Consider the following 12,590-nt stretch of genomic DNA (forward strand, 5'->3'; position numbering starts at 1 on the left):
TTTTACCAGTGTTAATTAGGCCCCACTCTATGGCATAGGTAACCCCCACCCCTGATTTGCCCAGACTCTACAGGTCTCCCCTTTGGGACCTTATAAGTGTTTAGCCATGCAACAGTTGATGTTGTTGCACCAAGGACATTGTGCTGCATAACTAAATATTTATAAGGTCCTAAAAGCGAAACCTGTTGGCTATGCCAGTGCTTGTTTATAGTGCGAACTCGCCAAAACAATACTTGGATACTAGTACGCATGCTCAAAGCAAGGTACACAACCTCGTAGAAAGTATGGGTGCTAGTGCGCATGCGCACATCAAGGTGAGCTCATTAGTACGCATGCTCACAGGAAGGCACTGCCACTAGTGAGCATGCTCATAGAAAGTGTAACTGCTAGTGCGCATGCTCAATGAAGAAATGGCACGAGTGCGCACGCTCACAGCAAAACTTTGCCACTAGTGCGCATGCTCATAGAAGATATGGCTCCTCGTGCGCATGCTCAATGAAGAAACACTACTGTGTCGACGCCCCGGCCTTTATTGGTCGAGCACCGTGTGTTTGCACCTCACCGTAGCGCTGCGCAGCCGTAAGGCGAGGAGCTTTCACTGTAAACGGCCGGCGCTCATCCGACGTCTTTGTTCCATATTTCACCCTACTTTGCGCCCCTCCGGGCAGCGTCGATCTCTGTGTGGGCGTGGCCTCAGAAACGTTCTTCGTGATGTGTCCGCGCTGTGAGCATGCGCAGTTTCCTGACGTCTCCTGACACACGCATGCGCAGACGGTGATCCCGGAAGCAGGGTTTGTTGTCACCGGAGTCCACTAGCAGGCGCCCAGCTCTGGATCCCACTGCAAGCTGCACCCGAGAAGCACCCGAGAGAGATGTCCTGGCAGGATCCGGCGGAGGTGAGGCCTGGCTGCGTGAGGGGCATCACTGAGGGCAGTATGTGTCATGAGAGAAGGCATCACTGAGCACAGTATGTGTCATGTTGTGTTGTGTTACAATGCATGCATAAAGTGCACTGACACACACAGATCCTGTAGGGGTGAGGCCTGGCTGCGAGAGGGGTGCATCCTTAAGGACGTTATTTATCATGTGTTGTGTTACAATGCATGCATGCATAGCATGCACTCATACCCAGGAATCCTGCAGGGCGAGGCCTGGCTGTGTGAGGGTACATACTTGTGGACATTATATATATGTTGTGTTACAATGCATGGATAAAGTGCCCTGACAGCCACGGATCCTGCATAGGTGAGGCAAGGCTGTGAGAGGGTGCATATGTGTGGACATTATATATGTTGTGTTACAATGTATGTATGAAGTGCCCTGGAGAAACACGTTGATGGACAGTTATCCTTGTTCTTGGAAGCGTCTCAATTTCTGCACAACTCTCAATCAGGGTTTAGAGCAGGGTTCTCCACGGAGACCACTTTGTTGGGCGTTACTGAGATGTTACACCAGCGCTTGGACGCCGGCGACACAGTTGCCCTTATTTTATTAGATCTAAGTGCCGCTTTTGATACGGTTTCTCATACCGTATTACTTGAATCTTTACAGGCACTGGGTATTGCTGGGACGGCGCTTGGTTGGGTGTCTTCCTTTCTAGCGGAACGAACATTCCAGGTGTTCTCCACCAGGGCCTCGTCTAAGTCTTATTCCTCCCCGTATGGTGTGCCACAGGGCTCTATTTTGAGCCCGTTGTTTTTCAATATTTATGTGCAACCATTAGCAATTATTGCGGAAGCGGCAGGGGTTGCATTGTTTTCCCATGCTGATGATACACAAATCATCTTTTCATTATCAGCAGGGGGGAAACAGGACCCTTCTAATCTGCAACTAGGCTTATGCAGGATTGCAGCTTGGATGCAACTAAATTTGCTCAAGCTTAACGGGAAAAAGACGGAAGTACTCATTTTTGGGGAAGAGTATGAATGTTGGGGCCCCCAACATTGGCCAGCTGAAATGGGACCCTTACCGACACCCTCCTCTCAGGTACGCAATCTAGGCTTTATCATTGACAATAAATTGTCAATGAAACAACAGGCATTTCAGACAGCAGCCACCTGTTTTACCATCTGAAAATGGCTAAAAATAATTATCTGGATGCTCCCTGTAGACACCCAAAGAACAGTCGTCCAGGCTTTAATAACTTCTCGCCTGGACTACGGTAACATTCTCTTTTTGGGGTCTAACAGAGAGGTAGTACGTAAGCTTCAGGTGGTGCAAAATTGTGCTGCTAGATTGCTCTGCGGCTTTCCCAGAATGTCTACCATGGGAAATGCCCTGAGAGAACTGCATTGGCTGAAGGTGTAGTGTAGTTCCTAGTTTCCCACTAGGCCCTGCGCATTGGAATAACATAAACAGTAGTATCGACGTGGAACTGCTTATATTCCAGGCCTCCACTGACTATGCTAAACTTAATTGGGTTGTGTTACCAACTAGCTCAGAGGTCACTGGAAACTTTCTTCTCTGCATAGGAAGTGATCAGCTTCCTTGGCACAGACAAGAAGGGATTCAGCTTTCCAACAACCGTGCAACATGACAACTTTGCTCCTCAGATCAAGAGTCGATCTCTAGGGTCGTGTGAAACAATAGACATAGATTTCACTCAGTCAGTCTAGTGCAGTTTACTTTCACAGTATGTAGAGAATAGAGAGACGGGCGTGTATCAATAAAGGTTAACATTTATTGAACAGTCTTTCTTCTCATACAAGAGAAATGTATTGCCACAATTGCAATAACTGTTATTATAAAAAGTACGTACAGTAAGATAAGAATAGCGAAATAGAACTGTAAAAGCATTGATATGGTTTCTTAGCCATACAATGGTTTAAAAGTAATAAAACATATATACAGTCATATATACATTAGGCTAACATACTCAACTGGTGCTTCTAACTAAGCCTACCCCAGTGTGCCTGACCTAGGCCTAACACGTGAGAAGGGGGAGTAAGTAAGTAGCTTAAGTTAAGTTGGTTTTGCCAAGGTTTGTTTCAAGAATTCTCGTCTAAGGGTTTAGTCAACACCATACCTCTGAATAGAATGATGGAGGATTGGTATCTCCTTCAGGGGTCTCTCTCGATATCCCAGTCACCTGCGAGGGTAAACTGGAAGCGCCGGGACTGGATTTCTCTGCACGAGAAAGGCAGCGGCTTCTCTCAGCGCGTCGAGGAAGGAGGGGTGACAGCGTCCGCGGGCAGCTGGGCTGGATGTCTTCGCAGAGGACGGCTGCACGGCTCCTCAAGCGTACTGCACCATAGGTCGCGCTGTAGCGGCGATAATGGTAATCAGCAGCTTCACCACCACAGGATAGCAGGCTGCAGCGACAGAGTGCTAGTTTTTACCAACACGGGGTCATGCAGGCAGCTGGCATCAGCAACATGTTCGCTCATTGCTTAAGGCAACGTTGGTAATATTTATACCTGACAGGTGCCGGGTTTGACGCAAGTTTGCTGGACATAAGACGTCAATTAAAGATGTCACTAGGAAGTGATAGTTATCAGTTGCTCATTAGAGTTCCATTACTAATCAAAACATAGCAAGCGGGGATTTCCAGGTTTGCTAAGTTTTTATCTTGTTGAAGAACTCAGAGTGTTATCTAGGAATATCAGATAGTGACTGCTGCTCTGTCATTGCACTAATTGGTCGCAAAGGAAGTAGCAGAGAGTCATGCTGGAATGTGGCTCTGTGGCTCTGCTCGTGTGAGGCCAGAGATGACTTTTCAGAAAATCGTACTTGAACGGTTATGCCAATATAGGGAAAAAGGGGCTTTATAGCCGAATAGGGGCATAAGGTCACAGTATCGATCAGGAACCTAGATAAGCACATGACACCCACTCCACGAATTCATGTCCATCAAAATTACTAAAACTAAGCAATTAGATGCATGTGTAACATTGTGTAACATAGCCCACCCCAAAATACATAAATGCATTCGAAATAGGCGTACTTGTAATACATGGAATTTAGGTACTGTACGTTTTTTTTTTTTTTTTTTTAAAGCATAATAATCATTCAAAAATTATTGCATATGAAATCAATGAACGATTATGCATAAAGAATTACACATGAAGTATCTCTGACAGAAGAAATGCGAGATAAATCATCACATAAAAATGCATTGTAATAACATGTGTGCTAGAGGCTGGTGTTATGTTGTTATGTCTCTAGATGTGTTTAGAAATAGAAGTGTGAAGCTTCTGTTCTCTAAGAATAATTTTTACGTTAAGCAAAGAATTGTTCGTGCCAAAAAGGGTCAATATTAAAAAAATTGTCCAATTCAAAGAAAAATCAGTTTACCAAAGCTCCTGGCAGTTTTATGTTGATCAAAACTGAAGGCTGAATTCAGAGTTCATGGGAACGCCGTGTGTCGGAAAAGCTTCTAAAAAGTTATTGTTTCTCTGTGGGTGAGAACATCGTATCAGACAGGCTCGCAAAGAATTGGTCTACAAAATCAGGTGATAGTTCAACCAAATTAGATAGCGCTGTAACTTGGCAGGTGTGAGAATGATTGCTGTCATCGAAGGCAGGACCAGCAATGCTCACAGAACGTTGTACCTGGATGATGTTGCTTTTGTCACTCACTCCACTGTTACCACTTGGCTGTAGTACAGGAGTCTCCACGAATGCCGTCATCAGGATTGGTAGCCGCTGGGGACAACACAATGCGTGAGCCGTTATTGGACTGAGCAAAGTATCGACGTCCATTGGTACTGCTGATGGAAGTGAAAGACAGATGTCCAACACGCATTCATCGCCGCAAAGCATACACCGTAGCACAGGTAAAATGCAATTTTGCCATATTGGTCTGAATGAAAGGAACCAGGTCATGTTTACATCTCCCAGCCTGGCCAATCCGAGGACGTTAGTTATCCTGTCCCTGTAGCGCATTGCTAGGATTGTTTCTTCCATTCCCATGGGAGCTATGTCTGAGCCGAGGCTTGCCATAACGTAGCAGGATGGTCAAAAATAGAATCCCTGCGATGAGTCCAAAAAATAGTGGAATACCACCAAAGATGGAGTGCACAAAATTAGGAAAGATTCCCAAAATTGCCTGGAAGGGTGTTAGCAGTCCCGTAAAGACTGTCTTAAATATGCCTGGGATGCTTGTAGCACTAGACATGTTAAGGAGTTGGTCGAGCATTTGTACGAAATGCACAGGGCAATTTGTTGATAAAAGGTCATGGACCTCAGTAGCCGTCCTTGCGACTAGAAGATCATACGTCTCTTTAGATGACGTTATAGGCACTGTTGTCTGTAAAAGCACAGATTTCATTTTGCTTAATGTATCAATTCGTATAGAATAGAGATTCAGACGAGGCCAGAGGGGAGTCACTATGTCTGGAGGCCCGCTCGGAAACAATGCTTGCATACAACATTTGACCATGGACGTTACTTCTACTAGATAACTTAGTCCGGGCGCGAGGCCACAGCACCTGTGATCCGTTCTTAGAATGTAACTCCCGTTTGCGAGTTGCATAAAGAAGGGCTCTATCTGAGTTGCAGGTGTGACTAGCTGGTGGCATGAAAGGTTGTTTGAATTGCCATCACATGCTCCGTGTAAATTAATACCCTGACACAAAAGTATACCGCTTAGTGAGTGTTTACAGTTGTCACCACTAAGAAATATATTTTTGTCGCTGTCACTATAGCAAGAATGAGTGTATGGTAATTTCCATTCGGATTTAACATATCCCTTACCCAATTGTTCATACTGGCCAGCAGGTATGTATTCAAGGCACTTATGAAATCGGAAAGTTGTTATCGGAATTGTGATAATTCCGTGTATTATCCATTCAATGACAGGGCTCTCTGACATTGTCAATGGTAATCTCTCGAGTTTCTCGATGCTCAAGATTGTATAGTCTGCTCCTTTCTGTGCCAAACTGATCTGTTTATCAGTAAGGTTAAAAATGGAAAATAATGACGTTGTGTTGATTAAACGCCAAGGCACATAGCCTGAACGAAGATTTTGCAGCGTCCAGCCTAGTTCTATAATAGAGCGTAATTGAGACTGGCCATGTTGTAACATTAGCAAATCTCTGTCTATCACATCAAAGGCAGAGGATACAATATTGTCCAAAGAATATATTCTGGAAGACAGAGTCATTAACCCATTGTCTACCACAGAAAGTGATTTTTCCAAATTAATACGATCAATTTCTCGTATTTTTTCAGCAGTTTCAATTTGCTTTACTTTCCAAGCCTCGTTGTAAGCAGCATAGATGCTGGTCGCTATGAAACGCTTCTGACGCTGTTTGCGTGGTCCAAGAATGAAATCGCGCAAATCAGCACCATCTTTTAGTAAAGACAAGTGTTGCTTAATTTCAGCCAGTGTGGATGTAGTAAGCCATTCTAGGCAGAGTTTGCCTACACTGTATGTGGTTATAATTCCTGGATGTTGTCTCTGGGAGTATCTAGGGTCTAATCTGGTCATTTTTAAACCCTGTGTTTTGTTCAGGAATCTATCTTGACAGCTATTTGTGTCTGTAGGCCAGATTAACCACTTTCTCCAATCAGGATGTGTTCTGTTGAAATGAAAAATGTGTGACACGTCTAACTCATTATCTGCAGTTGTATTCTCAGCTATTGGCTTTGGTATAGACGGTGTTTTAAGGTCTTTGTTCTTAGCTAGGCCAAGACAAGATGTTTGGTGTACAGTGTCATTTAAAAATAACATTTGTTCTGGTATCATGCAGGTTCTAAACAGTGCTTCTATGCCTTGCACCTGCCAATCTTTTGTACCCCAAATTGTTTTCGTTTCAATATTATTTTTCCAATAATCAAACCCAAATGTCATCATTTTGTCATAAAATGCTTCTGAATATATCAATTTAGAATTTGTCAGCATTGTTTTCATTCCTGTTTTATCTAACAGTTTATAATAAAACGTTTCTGCATCACTGGTGTTAAACCCTGAAAAATATTTGAATTTCTCAAAAAATGCTTTAGAACTGCTTTTAGGTGGTGTAGAACAATGTTCCCATTGATTATACATAAAAACATTTCTAGGCTGTGCAGATTTATGCAAGTAATGATCCCCATAGTGGGTATAACAGAATAACTGCTCATAACTAGATGAACCTTGTAAATAATCATGATCTGTGAATCTAGCTGACATTACTAAATCAGACATCATGTCATTAATACTGTTAAAGTCCCAATCATCAGAGAATGTACTTGGTGTCACAAAGTCACTTAAGGAAACCTTTAGTTGATGAGGATACTTCAGGATTTCGACCGGACCATAGATCTCATAGTCTGTTTTCTCCCATACTACCCCACCAGGTATTGGAATTGCTGTGACATTTACTGTTGACAGTTCTCTTTTCTTCACGTGTGATGATCTGTGTGGTTTCAGGACTAGGTTGATGTTCTGACTTGCTGTGTCCATTCAATTGTAATGAACTTTCCTAAAATTAAAACTAAAATTAGGCAGAGTAGGAGTATGAATACCCCTGAGATAATCCAATGCTCAATCAACGGTGAATCCAGATATAATTCTTTGATTTGTTGAAGGAGTCCTGTTTCATTTTCTTTAGAAATCTTTTTTGTTTCTGGCATCACTTCGGGCTCGTTTTCATCATCAGAGAAGTTGTCGAAGTTGATGAAATAACCAGAGGCAGTTCTGTCAATTGATGGGATTGTTCTTTCAATCTGTCTCTCGGTAGCACTTTCTGATGCCACATCATTGTAGACTGGTGTTGTTTCTTGACGAACTGTTTCAATCTGTGTTTCAAGAGGCACGAGTTCCATGGCTGTATTGCATAGTCCTTCATTGTGCACTGCAGGCTGATCGAACGTGATTAGTCTTTCAGTTTGAACCTCTTGGATTGTTGCAAGTTTGGGTATTCTGTTGTTTCTTGGGAGTCCACTGGGCCTACTGTTGATTATAGGCCACATGCTTGTGGTTTTACCAGATCGATGGACACGACTCTGTTCTCCTTTTTACCAGCAAGGGGCGGTAGCACAACTGATCTTGTTCCGGTGACTGCTAAGACAGGTACTGCTTTTCTGTAAGAAGGCCCAAATTCCTTCTTAACCGCGATCTTTTCTCTGACTAGATCCCCAATCTTTGGAATCCAGACAGGCCTTGCTGGGGCTGTTGCGGGTGGTGCCTCGTCAGTGGTACTTGGCTGTTGCTTTAACTTTATGTTGCTTAATGATTTTCTTGTTTCATTCAGTTCCTGTAAAACAGCCAAACGGTCTTTTACTTCAAACTGCGTTGTTTCTTTTTGTACCACTGACATCTGACTATCGAGGTCCTGAACGTTCATTCTTATTCCGAACAATAGTTCGTATGGGCTGAAACCTTTTAGAGAATTTCTTGGCATGTTGTTAAGACTAGTCTGGACACTTATTAAATGTTTGACCCACCCAGCGCCTGAACCTAATACCTTCGCTGTTATAGATTGCTTTATGTCACGGTTTTTTCTTTCTACCACACTATTCCCTTCGGGATGCGACGGACAAGAATACCGCAACCCAATTCCCATGCTGGCCATGGCCTCCCTATAAGCTCGAGAGCTGAAGGCAGGACCCTGGTCAGAATGGAACGTGGTAATTGCGTATGTGCCGATAAAGACTCGCAAATCTTTTATAACAGTTCTAGGCGTCAGCCGAGTGCTGGTGGCCTCATTTTTTAAGTGCATTTCGTCTTAACTATTAATAGGACGCAGGATGGGGTGTAGGCAGCGTTACGCTCTTTCTGATTGGTAGCCGGTAGCAAGGTTCGCTACTGCGATCCCTATTACAGTTTTCACAGTTGTTTGCATATATTTGGTGTTCTACACTCATTCCCGGCCACCAGAATACTGATTGTAATTCAGTCAGTGATTCCTTGATCTTTCTGTGCCTAAGACCCAGACCCATATGTGCGTCTGCTATTAAAAATATTCTCCTGTTCATGTTTGGAATTACTCTATCCCCCACTCCAGGGATTCGAGCAAAAGGAACGGAGTTTGCATCGATGATGTATGCATAATTGAGTGGATAGTTTACGGGTAATGCTGCACAGTCGCCTTTTACGGTCGTTTTTACTGCCAGCATGGTTTCCCCGTCTATATACTTATCTGTACGCTTTTTTGTGGCTACGGAAGCCGGGTTAGTTGCTTCCGCGGTGGCTGTATTAGCCAATGAATTCCCTGCAACGTGAACGCCATCACGTTGAAGACTCTGTGCGTGAATCACGTGAGTCTTTTGTAGTTCTTTGTGTAAAAGAGCTACCTCGTTCCAGAGCTTTTTATGCTTTATTGTGGCACCTGTGTCATCTTTGTAGTCGTTTTCGATCCAACTCTGCAGTTTGTTGTTGTAAGAATTGACGCAAAAATGAGAATCGCACACGATAAGTGTGGGGAATTCGCGTTCTGCATTTTCGAGCGCCATCTTTAAAGATCTGATTTCAGTTCTTTGAACCGAACAGTTTCTTACAGATTCAGTTTTTGTTACTTTCGGTCTGAATTTACCGCACAGCCAACGACCTTTAATAATCGCACATGCTGCATCGTAGGATTTTCTCTCTACGTTGAAATGCTGTACAAAGCTATCTGTATAGATTATACATGCGTATTGTGGGAGAGGCAGGATTTCGATTGGCAGAGGATATTCTTCTTCATATTCTAAATCATTCAGTTCTTCGTATTGCGGGGCGAAATAGTATTTCACGTCTTCCGCTCCTAGAGAATCTATGCACTGTATCCATTTTGGATCCAGTGACACTGTAGGCAGGTTTACTGGGCTGAATAGCGCTTCGAAGGCGGATTCCGCTGTAAGGATATTAATCCGTTTGCCGTGTGCTAGTTCTCTTTCATTTGCTAATGCGATTTGCACTGCGTTCACAGTTCTTTCTGTGTGACTGAATGTTTTTTCTGCTTGTGTGTACAAGTGAGATTTAATTGAAATTGGTACCTTTTCTCCCTCATTAGAGGTTAGGTACGTGAATCCGCATCTTCCTGGGATGACTCGGATTACTAGATCGATCGTGTTGTCACGTGTATCTAATTTTGTTTTTGCTAACATGTCTGTTTGCAGTGATCTCAAAATTTCTGTGTGTTTTTGAGTCCAATTGATTTGTTTTAAATCAGGTTTTATTAGTTCGTAGAGAGGTTTAACCCTCTCTGCGTAATTTAGTATGTAAGTTCTTCCGAAATTCAGAAAACCTAGTATGGATTGTAAATTCTTCAGCGTTTTTGGAGCTTGGAGTACAGCGCACTTCTCTAAGAAGTTGTCCGCTAGGCTTTTTCCTTCACTTGATAATTCGTACCCTAAAAACAGTACTGTCAGATGGGCAATTCGAGACTTTTTAAAGTTGAATTTGTAACCCTCTGCTGCGAACCCAAGTATAATGGTGTTCACTCTTTTCAAGTGAGTATCCAAGTCGTCGTCTGTGAGATAAATATCATCTACGTAAGATAATGCTTCATCATCATAGATTTGTAGTAACTCTGTTACCCTAGCTGAGAATAGTCCTGGGCTGTTCTTGAACCCCTGTGGGAGTCGACAGAATTTTTTCTGCGACCCAAATGCAGAGAAAGCGGTCAGATATCTGCTTTCTGGTGCAATGTTTTGACAAAAGAAACCATTAGAAATGTCTAATGTCGTTTTGTATTTTTTCCTAACTATATTATTCATTAGGGCTGCACTATGCGAGTTTTGTACTGCAAAAGTTTTGCAACATGTATTAAGATGTCTGTAGTCCAAAACTAGACGATATGAATTGTCTGGCTTGGAGACAGGAAACAAAGGATTGTTCATTTGAGAGGTGCATGTTTCAATCACCCCCTGGTACTCAAGTTGATCTAAGATCTCCCTGACCTGTTTTTTAGCTTCTTGCTTTATGGGATACTGCCGTTGGGCAGTTGGTTCACTTTTTAGTTGGATTTTGTGAGGAGGTGAATCCTCATCCCATCCTACATGATTTTTATACAATGCAGGTGCCTGGGCTACAGCCCATTTCCTTGCATATGTGTATTTTTTGTGAATCGGTATGTGATTCGAGAAGGCAGGCATAATTACCTCTTTGCCACGAGGGCACTCCCTGACAAACTCCGGGGGCCAATCTTTTTCAGCTAACAGAATATCATAGCCTTTTGAGAGCTTATCCCAAAACAGACCCTTAATTTTCCTAGTCTTATCACCCTCTATACGCAATGTTATTTCGTATATTTTATGGGGCTCGCTAAGCCTGGCGTCGGCAGTTTCAACCTGAATGTATTCATTCGTGTCCACTGTCTCCAGATGACTCATCAAGATCTTGCGCGCTATACTGATTTCTGCTGCACTGTCCAACATTGTCAATGCCCACTCCCCGTTTTTCAACTGTGTCCTCAGTATTCTCGGCATGGTTGATTACTCTAATACTGGCTACCTTCTTTTTAGGAAATTGAGATTTCTTATTTTGAGCAGGTTCCTTGTCTTTGGACTTGGTGTGCTCTCCTGGGTCTGACCGTCCTCTTCTTTCCGAATTCTGTGGAAGAGATCGAGAGGAACGTGTATCAATACTTTGATATCTATCAGGTTTTTTTATATTATCCCTATTTCTAAGGTTATATCTTTTCTCAGAGGGCTCCCGTTGGGGAGACTGGCGTTCTCGAGTCGGAGTTCTTTCCCTCCGTCGAGGAGACCTTCCTCTGGACTGGAAAACTTTTTCCTTGGGAGTGGATTGTTTATTTCCATCCCAGCTCTTTTTAGGAGTGTTTGAATTATTTTTAATAAATAATTTTTCAGGCTTTTCGAGCAGTTGGGGTTTTAACGGTTTCCCACCCAAGCTGTCTCTACCTAATTCTTCATAGCATTTTTCTATGATTTTTGCAAGTTCAACAGGATCTTTTATATCTGTTTCCCTCAACTTCTGGCGGATCGCCACAGATGCTGCTTCTCCCTTTACGTTGGCTAATAATATAGCCGTGACCTGCTTGAAGTCTTTCAGTAATTTCATACCTAGATTTAAAGCTGGTTCTGGACCGAATTCATTTTGAATCTGTTTTAGTACGTCTGGTATTACCGCCATAGACGGAACACCGTGTGTTTTTGTGTAAATGGAAGCAAAGACTGTACCCCAAGTGTCGCAGTCCTCCACGTGTGGTGCGATTCCCATAGGAAGGCAGATGGTCAAGATTCTGTGTTTCTCAATAGGGGTAGTATCAGGAAATACTGCCTCTATTTGAGTGATTTTCTGGGCTAACCAGAAAGGAATTTGTTCCCGTTTTACGGGTGTTTTACCAAGACATGACTGTATGTTCTGTGGTGTAATTTTATTTGTGTTCCCCTGATGAGGGGTCAGCTGTGGTGTATTAACAGCTGGCTGGACTGTTGCAGTCCGCATTACATATTGGACTAATTGCCTATGTATTTTTATTAATGTGTTTAGCTGTGCTAACAGCTCTTCTCTAGACATTCTTGCAATGTCAGGATGTGGTGTGTAGCTGGCTAGAACCGGTCACGTGGCTCCTGGTCTACCTAGTGGACCGAGCCTGGTTATGTGATCATTGTGTTTTAGGGCGCCATTAAACCAGAGCAGGTGCTCTTGAAATTTAAGTGGGATTTCAATCTCCTCGAAAGGAGCGTACTCTCCCGGAGGTTCCTCTATTTTGTAATAG

General features: G+C 43.1%; 1 protein-coding gene across 5 annotated transcripts in view; it reads left to right on the top strand.

Moving 5' to 3' along the window:
- The first annotated feature begins 591 nt into the window (after positions 1 to 591).
- Positions 592 to 12,590, top strand: part of LOC147663635 (uncharacterized) — a 128,649-nt gene continuing 116,650 nt past the window's right edge. For 2 of the 5 annotated variants that reach the window (XM_086950307.1, XM_086950309.1), the window contains exon 1: positions 596 to 896. In XM_086950307.1, coding sequence (XP_086806433.1) covers positions 873 to 896 — 24 coding nt within the window. In that variant the 5' untranslated portion in view covers positions 596 to 872. Of the gene's footprint in view, positions 897 to 12,590 lie in introns of all 5 variants that reach the window. The other 3 variants (XM_086950306.1, XM_086950310.1, XM_086950308.1) reach the window with 2 other exon arrangements.

The sequence above is a fragment of the Lissotriton vulgaris genome, unplaced genomic scaffold, assembly GCF_964263255.1.
Source record: "Lissotriton vulgaris unplaced genomic scaffold, aLisVul1.2 SCAFFOLD_1193, whole genome shotgun sequence".
NCBI classification, from domain to species: Eukaryota; Metazoa; Chordata; class Amphibia; order Caudata; family Salamandridae; genus Lissotriton; species Lissotriton vulgaris.